The sequence below is a fragment of the Dromiciops gliroides genome, chromosome 2, assembly GCF_019393635.1.
Source record: "Dromiciops gliroides isolate mDroGli1 chromosome 2, mDroGli1.pri, whole genome shotgun sequence".
Lineage (NCBI taxonomy): Eukaryota > Metazoa > Chordata > Mammalia > Microbiotheria > Microbiotheriidae > Dromiciops > Dromiciops gliroides.
In genome coordinates, this window is record NC_057862.1 from 149395378 (window position 1) to 149410622 (window position 15245).

Below are 15245 nucleotides of genomic sequence, written 5' to 3' on the forward strand. Positions count from 1 at the left end.
AGAGTAATTGTAGAAACACATATTCCAACCACTCCATATCTTAGTAGATAATCTTCATGGACTGCTATGACCAAAATGATCTATTATCTAATGGTCAACATTTGTGAAATACAAAAACTTACCATACTATTATTGAGATTCTTGTCAACTTTGCAGAATGTATGTGGTGGACTTTCTCCTTTACTGGGTATAATAATACAGATATCTGTGACAGCTAGTGTATTTTGTGTCATGCTCTCAGAGGCCCTCCTGTAAGTGACATAAATTCTTTGTGATGAGGTACTGCCACTAATAGTTGCAGGGCGACCATGTGGAGTAGTCTGAATAATTTCACAGCCTTGTTTTATTCTTTCTTTCCAGTCATATAAGACCCTAAAAATTAAATAAAAGCAAACCTTACTTAAATAAACAGAACACTTTGATCTTCTAATGTATTAAACCAGCAAAATTAACAAAATTTCATTATTTCCCTTTTAATTTTAAGGAAAATTGACTGAGATTGACTGACTTGGCTGATTAACTCACTTAAAGTTAATTTAACTGAAGCCACACCTGCCTGGCCCTCAGGAGGGTGTGTTCTCAGAGATTTTGGACTCTGACCTCAACACGGGACCACCTTCAAGTCCAGTGAACCAATGGATTTCGGTGATGCTACCAAATTAGCTTGAAGCAGTGTGGAAGGACTGCGTCTCCTTGGGATGCAGAGGAGGCTTCCACATGGAGTTCGTTTCTTGAACAGGCTGGTGGTGGCAAAATTGAGGAAGAACCAGGCAAGGCTGGAACACTAGGCTAGATAGGTCTTTTCATAACTTTCTGACCCAGGGGTTCTCTTTTTTCTAATAAATGCTTAATGCCCCAAAACTGGTGCTAAAGCTTCTAATTTATAAGTAAACCCTAGCTAGCTTTCCCTACACTTGGGACAGGAATAAGGCAAAGTCAATCAAACTCAGTCAATCCAATCAGTCCAAATCAATCCCCTTGATCTCGGGCCTTTGGGCATTGGCAAAACCCATTATTTTCTTACACTAAATAAGAGAGAAAATTGTGCTACACAAAAGAGAATCATAGAATTCTTTTTGGGGGACACGGAAGCTGGGTCTCATGAGGTTCTAAGGTCACTTGTTCTTAGCTCTTTAAAGCAGCTAGAATATGAATAATTGATTCACTTTAATAAAGACATATTTGATAAATATTTAACATTTTACATATAACAAAGTAGCAAAAGCTTTCATTTTGAAACTATTTTAAAAGTTGTAATGGAATCCTATAGTACATAGTAAAAATACAAATAATTGTTTTGTCATAAAAGGTATAAAACTAGAGAGTCATAAAGCAAGAATGAATTTAAGGAGGCCTTTAACTTAATTTCATTTCTTCAGAAAACATTAAAATATAAGGGGGAAACATTCATATTCAACTTTAGCAACCAAGGAAATTTTAATTTGTATGAGTCAGGAATAAATTCTTTGAGACCAAGAGACTGAGCAAAATTAGTCAAGAGAACAAGAGAATCTCTGAGTTGGAAGATAATCTATAAAGATTACCTAGTACAGACTACATATCCAGGCCCGGATCTCAGTCCACATAGTCTCCACTAATAAATCTTTGATGGGAACTCCAGACCTAAAGGCAGCCTGTCCCAATCTGGGACAGCTCTAATTGTAAGGAAGTTCTTGGTTAGATTCATCAATCACTATGCCCTCCCTGGAGGCCAAGTAAAGTAAGGCTAATTACTCATTCACAAGCCAGCCTTTCTAATACTTAATGATAGCTATTATAATGCTCTCGTTTACCTGTCATCTAATACAAGATTACTTCAGAGTATTCACAAACTCACCACCTGTTCAAAGCAAAGATCACACAGAAGCATACCTACCCACTTCCCCTTCCTGTCCTGTGCCAAATAAGCTTTCTGTAATGATACCTCAAATTCTAGTATTACTAACAAGACTATGTTCAACTGGCATGTGGACCTTTTTCAAAATTCAAAAATGGGAGAGACAACAATTTAAGTCAATAACACCTTAGTGTACATTAGCTAATGAGATGCTTTCTCTCTAACTCCAGGGATGATACGAATGACCATCAGTGGGTACTTAGTGGGAGAAAAGGCAATGAATAAGGAAAAAATGCCATAAAAAGAGTAAATGGGTTATAAAAATTTTTTTCCACCAGGTCATCTCCTATTAATTAATAAAATTCTTAAATTCTACAACTTGGATTTTTAATGCTGGCCATAATACTTTTTAAAAAACACATACCCCAGATCAGTGAGCGGAGGCTTATCTCTTCCTCTTCTATAACAAAGGTAGATCTGTGGCCCAACAAGGCTTCCATTATTGAGATCCGCTGATAATCCAGTTGGGGTAACATCTATACATGTATAACCCTTTGGTACTTCTTCCCCAAGAGATTTAATAATAACTGTTACATCTGTTATTGGTTCTTTTGGTTTAGCTATTTTATGACATGCATCATTGAAGTGAATTTCTTCTTCAAGAGGCTTCGAAATATCAGTCAACCCTGCTACAACAAAATAGTCAGCTACACGTGGCCCCTTGTTTTCAATCATCTTCCATCACAGAAGGATACATCTGAAAAGAAAATAGAAGAGACTAATATTCTTTGCAACATCAAGGAAATCTAAATGTCTTGTGTAAATACAAGGGCAGATTACATCAGACAGAAACATTTGGTAAGAAATACTGGCTTTATATTTTCATAGAATATCACCTTTAAAAGCCTAAAACACCTTTTTTGTGTTAATAATCATAATTTATCAATACTTTAATAGCAAAATTCTCTTACGTCAGTTGTCTAGTGTCATTTAACTCCTTTTTTCTTCAACTAGAAGAAATTACAACATAGCCATATCTTCTATATCTCCAATGTGCAAAGGGTAGAGTTCAGCATAAAGAAACAGCAAGCTATAGTGAGCAGAGGGCTGGTCTTGGAGTCAGATTCATGTACCCCTTCTGACATACAGTGGCACTGTGAATCTTGGCAAGGCACATCAACTCTCAATGCCCCAGACAACTCTCTAAGACTAAACACTACAGAAGGTACCCTGTACAATAAAATCCCATTTCCAGTTCTATTTTATCCTCTCATCCTAAGTAGACTTAAATCTTTGTGGGAAGAAACTTTATAGTGAATTCCCTTATTTATATCATCATTATAAAAACTTACCCTTTGAACCCATGCTTTAAAATGAAATGAGTAGGAGTGGATGGAGTCCAAAGGACCTTCCAATTCTGAATTTCTATTATTCTTTTGTGGCTAATTTAATGAGTTATCCTAATTTATGACATATTGATGGAATAACAAATATATGTTTCAGAAATAGTTGATAAATATCCTCACTGTTTGCTAGGAAACTGGTGCAGAATTTTCTGTCAAGACAATTTTCTTTAGAGATTTGTAGATCTTATACATCATTTCTAACAGGCAAAAATCCCTATATAAGGTACTATTAATTGGTGTTTAAGAACTTTAGAGTTGCTTCCTAAATTGATACTGCTAAGTGAACAATAAATATCTGTATTCTAATCACCTAACGAGAAAAATTCATTTTACCTTTTTCAAAGGTCATTATGTGATATGCTTCTGTTCTAGTGGATGCTCCCCAAATCATAATTACCTGATTAACTTTATGTAAAACGTTCTAAAAAGCAGTCACCTAAATAAGTTTGGCAAGTTTTTATTAAATCTCAATGAAAGCCCACAATAATAGAGATACTGCCACTCAAAATTCCTAGTGCTAACAAGGATAAAGTATAACCTTTGAACCTTACAAAGTCTCACAAATGTTTTTTTTAATCTAGCTTCTGTCATGAATTGATTCATCTTTGCCCACTGCAAAGAAGAACCAAATAGACAATAGACAGAAGCTACATATTTCTGAGGAATACAATTAAACATTTATTAAGAAACTGTGTTAGTCACTGGGCATACAAAAACAAAAATAAAATCATCTCTGCTTTAGAGAATGCAAAGAAAGGAATGGTGAAGACATGCAGAGGTTGATATGTGTTTTGGAGCTCTCATTCCTAAGGCTAAACAATACAGATTTCATATATCTCAGGACCTTAGTTTCTTTCTCCTTTAAGAGGGAATTGGATTGGATTAACTTTAAGCCTTCAAGCTTTATAGACCTATGATTTTTTTCTTCTCCCCAAATGACAAATAATATTACAATGATTAGATGCTCAAGCATGCAGGATTTTGTACTTGGAATTAGACATGTTTTATACAACTAAAATATTACTACTATCAGACGCAAAAAGATTAAACACTACCGTAATGGTATGGTATTAAGTCAAAGTCCCTGCTCCATTTTAAATGTCTACAGTATTACTGGAAATGCTCATTAACACGTCATCTTTATTTTTTAATTTTTTAAAATAATAAACATTTTTATTTATAGTTTTTGAGTTCCATATTTTATCCCTTCTTTCCTCCCTCCCCTCCTCCCTCCCTGAGGTAGCAAGCAATCAGATATGGTATATACATGTGGATTTATGTAAAACATTACCATATTAGTAATTTTGTATAAGAAAATACAAGTCATCTTTAGAATCACTAAAAATGTAATAATTTAATATACTCAACATTACATATAGGTGTGTCATACATACTACAACTTCCATTAGATATTAGTGGATTTATAAACTTTTTTTGGTTAGTTTCTGAATGGAAAACTGTTCACTGAAGGATATGTCCTAGCTGAAGTCTAATGCTCTTGGATGGCTGGAAATAGGGGGAAGGGATTTTAGAATGAGATAGTCTGTCATGAAGGATACCCCTTTTCCCTTTGGTCCTTTCCTCCTACATGATTGTTTCTCAGCCCACCTTTAGTACTGCTTTTCTTTTCACACATTCATAAGTAATGACATAGAGAACACCTGGCTGCTCTTGATGAGTTCATGCTACCTTCCTATGATGCATCATAGGGTACTGAAAGAAGAGTTAGTTTTGTGATTTTGAAAGATCACGAAGAACTTCAAGTTACCACTAAAGCAAATAAAGTCAATTGTCCCAAGTGTCAAAAAGCAGAAGAGAACAGAATCCATAAACTAGACCTCCCTAGTCCAGTGATTCCAACCGATTGTTCAATCCTATTCTCAGTCATCCATTGACTACTGCCTTATTTCCATTCCTCTTAACCTAACCACTTTCTCTCAATGTCCCTTTCTAAGGCTACTCACCCCTTTCACTGTGCTTTGTGGACTACCTGCTCCATAGGTTGTGAACTTACTTTCATCTTAAACCTTTTCCTTTCTCACCCTTCCCATTTTCTTACACTCAATGAGACCTAACTCCCACCTAATGACAAAGCTTCCCCTGACCACCTGAGACTCATTTATTTAAGTAAGGGAATTGGAACACTCTTTACTCCCAATTGCCACTTCCAGGGTCTCCTTCTACCACCATCACTCAGTATCCTGTCCTCCTTTGAGGGTTACTCAATTCATATTTGCTACTTAATTGAGATTATGGCAGCTGTTATTTATCAACTTCTAGGAAATTCTCATTCTTTCTTTAATGAATTCAGTGCCTGGATCACAATTTTTCTCTCTTGCCCAACTTTTGCACTCATAGTAGGGAACTTTAACCTCTACACAGGTATGTTTGTATGTATGTATGTATGCATGTATGTATGTGTATGTACACACACATATACATATACACACATATATAATATGTATTTGACACTCCTTCAAATACCTTAACTTCCCAATTCTTTAACTTAATCATTTCCCACGACCTCCACCCCTTCTTAGTTACACAGTGATGGTCATACCCTTGATCTTAATATCAAACATAAGTATTCCACTTTCATGTTGATAATTTCTGAAATTCCCATTTCTGATCCCAATCTGTTATGATTTTACCTCTGCCTTGCAACCCCCAAACATGCTCTTTTTTCTCATTATGATCTTCAATCCATCCCCCACTCAATTCTCTCCCAAGCCTTTCCTATACACTGGCTACACTCTCTTCCCTTCTCCATCTTGACCCCTTGGTAAATCATTTCAACTCTGCACTGTCCTCTTCTTGAGTTCCTTGTCCCCTTATGCTAACAAGATCTTGGCCTCCCAAGTCGCAGCCCTGGCTCACTCACACCATCTGATATTTACTCTTACTCATGTGCTACCAAAAGAAGCTGGAAAAAAATTACAAAACCATACTGACTGGGTCCACTATAAATTTATGTTACATAATCTCACTGTGACAAGAAAATCTTTTTACACTTCCCTAACAGATTCACTATAACACTACAATAACTGCTTTTCCAAATCTTGTCACCCTCCTTCAAGTCTCCCATGGTTCCTCCTCTCCCACATTCTTGGCTGAGAACTTTGATTGAAAAAAGAATGTGGCCATTTGTTAAAAGTTCCTTCTTCTGCCTTCCTCCTTATCTCACATCTCTCAGATGCAGTCCGCCACTATCTCCTTCCCTTCTTTCTCACATAGGGTGACCCTTTTCCTTGCTATAGCAAACCCCTCTATATCTATAAATGATCCCATTTCATTGCATCTTATCCAACAGATTGTCCCCTCTCTCACTAATATTCAATATTCTCTATTGCCTACAAATACATCCATGTCACCCCATCCTCAAAAAAATCTTCACTTTATTGATGCTATTGCTTTTCCTCCTGTTCATGTCTAACCTTTTTGAGAAGGCCATCTACAATCAGCATCTCCACTTGCTTTCCTCTCATTCTCTGCTTAACTCTCTGCAGTCTGGCTTCTGAACTCATCACTGAACCCAAATTACTTATTCCAAAGTTAATAATGGTCTTGGCAACTGATCCCACTACTTCCTGGCAAACAGGGAGAAGAAATGGAAGCAGTGTCAGATTTTATGTTTTGGGGCTCAAAGATCACAGCAGACACCAGCTGCAGCCATGAAATTAACAGACACTTAATTCCTGGAAGGAAAACTATGGCAAATCAGGAGAGCATACTAAAAAGCAGAGCCATCACCTTGCCAATAAAGGACCATATAATCAAAGCTATAGGTTTTCCAGTAACAATAGAAGGCTGTGAGAGTTGGGCTACAAAGAAAGCTGAGCACCACAGAATTAACAGTTTCAAATTGTGGTGCTGGGGTAGACTTTTGAGGGTCCCTTGGACAGCAAAGAGGTCAAAACAGTCAATACTTAAAGAAATTAATTCAGGCTTCCACTGGAAGGTCAAATACTGAAGCTGAAGCTTAAATACTTTGGTCACAAAATGAGAAGACAAAACTCATTGGAAAAGACCTTGATGTTATGAAACATTGAAGGCAAAAGAAAAAGGGGATGGCAGAGGATGAGATGAATAGATGGTATCATGGAAAAAATGAACATGACCTTGGTGAGACTTTGAGAGATAGTAGAAGATAAAGGAGCCTAGCATGATATGGTCCATAGGGTCACAAAGAGTATAACACAACTGAACATCAACAAAATAATAGTCTTTTCTTGATCCTCATTCTTCCTGACTTCTTTGCAGCCTTTGACACTGTCGACTGCCTTCTTTCCCTTGATACTCTCTTCTCTCTAGGTTTTCATGACACCACTCTTTCCTTTTTGTTTTTCTATATGTATCTCCTCTTGTTGGATCTTCATCCAGGTCACGCCCACTAACTGTGTGTATACCCCAAAGATCTGTCTCTTTTCCCTCTATATTGTTTTGATTGTCTCATTATTTCTCATGGATTCAATTATCATGTATGTGCAGATGATTTTTATATTTACTTATCTAGGTTGAACCTCTTTCTTGACATCTAATCACACATCTCTGGCTGCTATTGAGCTGCTTAAACTAGATGTCTTGTAGACATCTTCAAATCAACGTTCTCCAAATTGAGCTGATTATCTTTTCCCAAAAAAACCTTCCCTTTCCCTAACTTATTAAAAAGTGGAAACTCTTTCTTGCCTTTCTTTGTGTCCCCAGTGCTTATCACAGTGCCTGGAACATCACAAGTTCTTATTAAATACTTGTTGACTTGACTTCTAGAGCTAAGCAGAATGTGTTATCATGTTTCCCACTAAGTCTTCTCTCCTCCAGGCTAAATATTCCCATTTCTTTCAAGCAATCATCATATGACATAGACTCAAGACCCATCATCATCCTGACTGTGCTTTCCTAGACACTGTCCAGTTTATCAATGTCCCTCTTAAACCATAGCACCCGACATTTAACAAAATGTTTCAGATGGCATCTGACTAGGTCAGAGTATAATAGGACTATCACTTGTTTCTGAAAACTGCCCCCTTGATGCAACCCAAGGCTGTATTAGTTTTCCTGGCTATCACATCATAACTGCTTGCAGTCACTAAAACCCCATTATCTTTTTCATAATTACTATTTATCCATCCACTTGCACCTTGAGTTCAGAAGCCTGAGTTTAAATGTCAGCTTTAAAATTAACTACCTTTATGAGAATAGGCAAGTCACTTAACATCTTCAGATCTCATTTTCCTCATCTATAAAATGAAGATGTTAGACCACTCTATCTTTCCTCCTAGTTCTTAATCTTATGATACTCAACTGAGTGTTCAAGAGAATCACTTGCAGTAGAGCAGGAAACTGTTCTTCAGTGCCAGTACAGTTATCTCCAGGATCACAAAGAGAGTTCTGACACATGTACCCCACCAGAAATTCTGAAATTCGTAGTATTCCCTGACTTATCAAGTTCAAAATGGCAGTAAAGTGGATAGAGGGCTAACCTCAGAGTCACAATGTCCCAGGTTCAAGTTTCACTTCTAATATATAGGCTAGGTGACAAGGGGCAAGTCACTTAACCTCTCAGTGTTCCAGACACCTCTCTAAGATGATAAATTGCCAAAGTTGCATTGGTAAAGGTACTTTCCCCACTGGGATCTCCCTATACAGATGAAATCACAAGTTCAGACCCCCTCCTACCTATACCCCACCCACCTGGCAAAAATAAATTCTAAAGTAATCCCTGAATGAATCTGGCTGGTTAGTTGAAAAGTGGCAGCCAACTCAAGCAACGGTTTGTCAGGTGATAGAATTCACCAGTATCATTGACAAAAAACTACAATTTTTTCAAGATGTATGCTATTATTTCATTTATTATACTAAATAGAACTGATATGTCTGTATTTATTCATTTGTATGTTAAATGTTTTGTCACTATGTTGTTATATATTTCCTCATCTATATTTGCACTGTCAAACTCAGGGTTATTTTGAAGAAAATACCTGCAAACCTGAAATAGTATATAAATATGACATCATTAGGACTTTAAAAAGATATAGTGGTACTTTTCATCACAATAGCACAAGTCTTAAAGCTCCAAAGAACTAACAGCATGTGGTCCAGGGTAACAGGTCAACCTCACCCTATAAAACAAATGAAGATTGTTCTTGGAGCACCCTGGCTCAGATGACCTGAGTGTCAGATCATCTCCACTGTGACAATGATGGTAACTGAAAAATACCCACTCATTCGTCAAGGCCCTAATTTTGCATGCTATGTGCTTTATGGCTATGTTTGTTTCAACCACATGTCCATGTTAAGGTTATGTTTAATTATGTAGGTAGGATCTATGTTAGTTTAATATCTTTATTATAGCACCTTACACTGTGTCATGCACATGTAAGTCTGAAGACATACTTTTGTATTATAATTATCAAGATATAAGAACTTAAAAAAATTTAGACTCTGACTTAATATCATTTAGCCTAGGTTCACTATCAAAATATCAATGACTGACATATACACTAGAGTTTTACAGTCATCTCTTAAAAGAGAAGAGGAAGAAAAAAATCTCAATATTTAAATTTTATTTTTTATGTGCAAAACCAATTTTTAACATTCATTTTTTAAAAAGTTTTGAGTTCCAAATTCTCTCTTTCCTTGCCTCCTCTCTCCCCTCTCTGAGATGGTAAGTAATCTGATATAAATTATACATGTAAAATCATGTAAAACATTAAAATTTATTTTTAAATGAATGCTGATACTAAGTGGTGTTTTGGAAGCTTCCAGTATAGAAACTGAAAATGAGGAATTATGGTTTCAAGTAAATGATTTAGAAGAATTAAAACAAACTTTAGTAAAAATTATTCGATTTTCTAGTATACTAGAAATACTGTCTAGTATACTAGATACATTGTCTCCAACTATCTATTGGACAACTCAAACAGGAAATCTCATAGACATCTTAAACTCAACAAATCCCAAACTGAGCCAATTATCTTTTCCCCAAAAAACTTTCCTCTTCCCAACTTTCTTATTAAAGGCAGAAACTGTTTCTTGCCTTTCGTTGTGTCCCCAGTGTTTAGCACAGTGTCTGGGATATCACAAGCTCTTATTAAATGCTTGTTGACTTGACTTCTAAAGCTAAACAGAATGTTTTTGGTGGAACTTCTTCCACATGACAACCTTTCAAATACCTGAAGACATTTATCATGCCTCCCACTAAGCCTTTTCTCCTCCAGGGTAGACACCACCATTTCTTTGTTTTCCATAAAAGTATTTTATTATTTTCCAGTTACATGTAGAGATAGTTTGCAACATTTGTTTTTATAAGATTTCTAGTTTCAATTTTTTCTCCCTCCCTCCCCTCCCTCCCCCCTCCTCAAGACAGCAAGCAATTCGATATAGGTTATATATGTACAATCCCATTAAACATATTTCTGCATTAGTCATGCTGTGCAAGAAAAATCAGAGCAAAAAGGAAAAACCTCAAAAAACAAAACAAACAAAAAAATAGAGATAGTATGGTTCAATCTGCATCTAGATTCCATAGTTCTTTTTTTTTTCTGGATTTAGAGAACATTTTCCATCATGAGTCCTTTGGAACTATCTTGGACCATTGTATTGCTGAGAAGAGTCAAGTCTATCACAGCTGATCAACACACAATGTTGTTGATACTGTGTACAATGTTCTCCTGGTTCTGCTCATTTCACTCAGCATCAGTTCATATAAGTCCTTCCAGGTTTCTCTGAAATCTGCCTGCTCATCGTTTCTTACAGCACAATAGTGTTCCATTACATTCATATACCACAACTTGTTCAGCCATTTCCCAATTGATTGGCATTCCCTCAATTTCCAATTCCTTGCCACCACATAAAGAGCAGCTATTAAAATTTTTGTACATGCACCACCATTTCTTTTAACCAATTATAATATGACATAGACTCAAGACCCTTCATCATCCTGGTTGTGCTCTCCTAGACACTCTCCAGCTTTCAGATAGTGATTTCATACTATACTAGTTTGATTAACTTTAGTTTACAACTGAATGCTCCAAATTATTACTAAGGATAATATATGTAACTGATTTTTATTATATAATATTATAAAAGGCACAATAAGTGTTTAAAATGACAATAATACCTTTAACATTTATTGGGAGAGAAGCAAACTGTATCATTCAATTTATATTGTCTTGTCTCCTTGGGGAAAAACCAATACCACAAAGTTAAGCGTTGACAAAATAAATAATGCCAAGAATACTAGTTGACAGCATTATAATTTTTTTCAAGGTCTGAATCCTATTCATTTCTCTCAAGAGCATTCTAATGCTCAAAGCATACACCTATTTTTTACTTTAAAAGCAAATTGTTTCTTGAGAGTGTTTCTGTTTTAAATTTTAAGGCATAATTGTCATCATTCAAGATGACATGGCATAAAGTACTGAAAACTTCTACAAAGGAAATATACAATTAATGAACTCTGCCTAGTAATTCCATGGAGAAAAAATATCTCTAGTGGTTTATAGCACCCTTCACATCTCAGAGAAGGAGCTAAATATATGATTATGACAAATATACCATGCAGCAGCATGAACTGGCACAATTGTTCACTTTAGGTTCTTTGGGAAGTATTATGGGAAAACCATTTCAAGTCATGTACAAAACTTGGCTTTAATTCAGTACATCATAGCAATGCCCTTTTTACTAAAGCATAAATTTCTCCAATTTTGGGTTTCTCAAACTAAGAATCTGATTCAAGAACTCTTCAAATAATTACAGTAGTATAAAACTACAAAATAACTTAGGATCAGGAACAGAAACATACTGTGTTGAACCACTGTTGGGGATGAGGGTTCCCTTTAAAATTCCTTTCTGCTAAACTTGGAGTAGAGTTTTCAAAGAAGATCTCTTAATTAACAAATGTGACTAAATGGCCTCTTAAAATTTCAGATATTGGCTTGATTAGTGCTCATTTGAAACTTACAGCCAATTTCCTTAAGACCAGAAAAATCGGAGGAATGAGATATCTTTCTATATAGATTATCAGAAAAACACAGAAAGGTCAGTTTCAGGAGCTTGTGGCTTCAACTAATGGAAATAATGAAAACTGATTTCTGTTTCCCCTTTCTATAACTGTCCGAGATTTCTCTGTTTGCAGGTTCTCCCTTCCCCCAAACCCCCTAGTTAGTTGTAGAATGTACTTCAAGACAAGAATAGAGACAGTAAGGAAAGGGTAAAGCTTCCTCAAAGATAAAGACCAACTGAAAGAGAGGCAGTGTAGTCTGGTGGATAGAGAGATGGCCACAGAGCCAGGAGGATCTGGTTTCAAATCCTACCTCTGATACTTTGGCTCTATGATCCAGAACAAGTTATTTACCCCCTCAGAACCCCAGACAACTTAACTCTTTAAGACTATTAAATTACAGAAAAGGTGCTGACTTGGATTAGAAGTTGCCTACTCCAATAAACTTTAGGTCCAGTCCCTAATCCTATAAAATAAGTGATGGTCAGAAAAGAAATCCGTCCATAGAAATAAAGAGTGATGAATTCAGATAGCGATTCCATGGAGAATTTGACTATTTTAAAAAAGAGATGGATTGAGGGATAACAGTATATTACAACCATTAGTTCAATTCTTCCTTACTCTGATTCATCTTAATAAAGTAAATAAACTTTCTGTCCTAATTACAGTGCTCTCCAGATCAAGAACCTATTCTAGGTCTCCTGATTTTGCTATGATATCAAACAAAACTCCACTACCAAGAATTCAACTCCATACTGCCTCCATTCGGTCTCTCATTTTTTGGCCACTCATCTCTTGCTCAAGACTATTACAATAGACCCTTAATTGATCTTCCTACCTCTGGCCTCTCTCCACTCTAAACCATCTTTCACAAAGTTACCAAAGTGATTTCCCTAAACTAAAGAATAACTATATCACTATACTAGCCAACTCATTCCAAGGGCATTCTTATTATTTCAAGTGTCAAAGATAAACTCTTCAGTTTAGCATTTTTAAAGCCTTTTATAACCTGGTTCCAACCTAGCTTTCTAGTTTTATTACACTTATGTTCCTTTAACATTTTCACAAACTATGAAATTTTTTCAGATCATCATAATTTTATCATTATATCTTTCCCTATGTCTTACAACCTCCTTGTTCTTCATCCTCATGGAGATTTTTAATTCCTCTAACCCTAAGTTTATCCTCCCTTTTCTATCTCAATCCCTTAACGAATCTGTGCAACTCAATATTATTCTCTTTTTTCAAATCTCTTGACCCTTAATCTTACTGAGATCATGTTTTGACAAAACCCAACAGTGGAATATTCCCATCATCAGCCTCCTTTACTTCTATTCACAAGCTACTGCAAAAAGCTGGAGGAAGTCATGAAATCTTGTTTACTGGGTCCACTACAAATGTAATGAATATAATCTCAGCTAGATTCTCACTGTATGCAGCAAGGCAACTCTCCTACCCCATAATCAATTTTCTATCCTACTTATCGCTGAGGCTGTTCCAAACTTCTCCTCTCTCCTCTGGCTTCCCAGAATATCCTTCACATCCCACCAAGTGAGAACCTTGCCTCACATTTCATCAAAACAAACAAAAAACTGAGGCCATTTTCAGAGAGCTTCCTCTTTTCTCCATTCCATACTCCTCTGACATTATCTCTAGCTGTCTTCTCCTTCACTGATGAAGAGAAGCCTTTCTCTTTACATGCACCCTTGATCCCAGTCCATACTTTCTTCTCTAGTAAATTGCTCCCATTATCATTCCTGTACCCCACCTCTACCCCACTCCTCTGCCACCATCTCTTCTTCAATATCTCTCTACTACTGGCTCTTTCCCTGTTGCCTATAAAAATGCCCATCTCTCCCCTATCTTTTAAAAAAAATCTATTTGATCTGACCATCCTTAAGAGTCATTTCTTCCTCAGCTAAACACCTTGAAAAAAAGTTATCTGTCACCAATGCTTTAATTTCCTCTCCTCTCACTCTTCTAAATCCTATGCAGTGGGGCAGCTAGGTGGCACAGCGGATAGAGCACCGGCCCTGGAGTCAGGAGTACCTGGGTTCAAATCCGGCCTCAGACACTTAACACTTACTAGCTGTGTGACCCTGGGCAAGTCACTTAACCCCAATTGCCTCACTAAATCCTATGCAGTTTGGCTTCTCAGCCCATCACTCAATTGAAACTCCTTTCTCCAAAGTTACCAATGATATCTTAATTGCCAAATCTAATGTTGTTTTCTGATTCTTCATCTTTCTTGACCTCTTTGGACATTGTTGACTATCTTCTCCTTTTGGATACTTTCCCTCTGTTTTTAATTCTCTCTTGGTTCTCTATTACAAATCTAAGTGCTCTATCTCATTCTCCTTTGCTGAATCTTTAAGTCACTCCCACTAACTGTGAGCATTCCCCAAGTCTCTGTCCCAGGTCCTATTTTCTTTATACTATCTTTTCTCCCCAGTGTTTCTTAATTCTAAATTCCATAGATACCAAAAAGATGAACATTTATATATAAAATTAGAATAGAAAAAAAGATTAGATGAAAATTTTGATTACATACAGATTGCTTTCTTTCGTTTTTTTTTCTTTTCTTTTCTTTTCTTTTTTTTTTTTTTGGTGAGGCAATTAGGGTTAAGTGACTTGCCCAGGATCAAGTAAGTGTCAAGTGTCTGAGGCCGAATTTGAACTCAAGTCCTCCTGACTCCAGGACCAGTGCTCTGTCCACTGCGCCACCTAGCTGCCCCTCATACAGATTGCTTTTTAAAAATGTGTAATAAATTTAACATTACTTTAAAGGCTATTCTGATTATCTTCATTTCCTTCAGAACTTCATTTTGTTCTCTGGTGTGCATTTTAAAAAATTCTTCAATGGCTCTCATTAATGTCTTTTGTTCTTTAGGAGGTCAGGGGGAAGATAGAAACATTATAGCTAGCTCTTCCCTATGTCCTTCCCACTTAAAAAACAAAAACAAAAACAAAAACAATCCTGGTAACGAATAATTCTAGTCAA

General features: G+C 36.3%; 1 protein-coding gene across 7 annotated transcripts in view; it reads right to left on the reverse strand.

Moving 5' to 3' along the window:
* The window catches only part of DENND4A (DENN domain containing 4A), a 135882-nt gene that overhangs the window by 84458 nt on the left and 36179 nt on the right, over positions 1 to 15245 (reverse strand). For all 7 annotated transcript variants that reach the window (XM_043982246.1, XM_043982251.1, XM_043982250.1 and 4 more), the window contains 2 exons: positions 2262 to 2594; positions 123 to 372 (listed from right to left, as the gene is read on the reverse strand). In XM_043982246.1, coding sequence (XP_043838181.1) covers positions 123 to 372; positions 2262 to 2572 — 561 coding nt within the window. In that variant the 5' untranslated portion in view covers positions 2573 to 2594. The remainder of the gene's footprint in view (positions 1 to 122; positions 373 to 2261; positions 2595 to 15245) is intronic.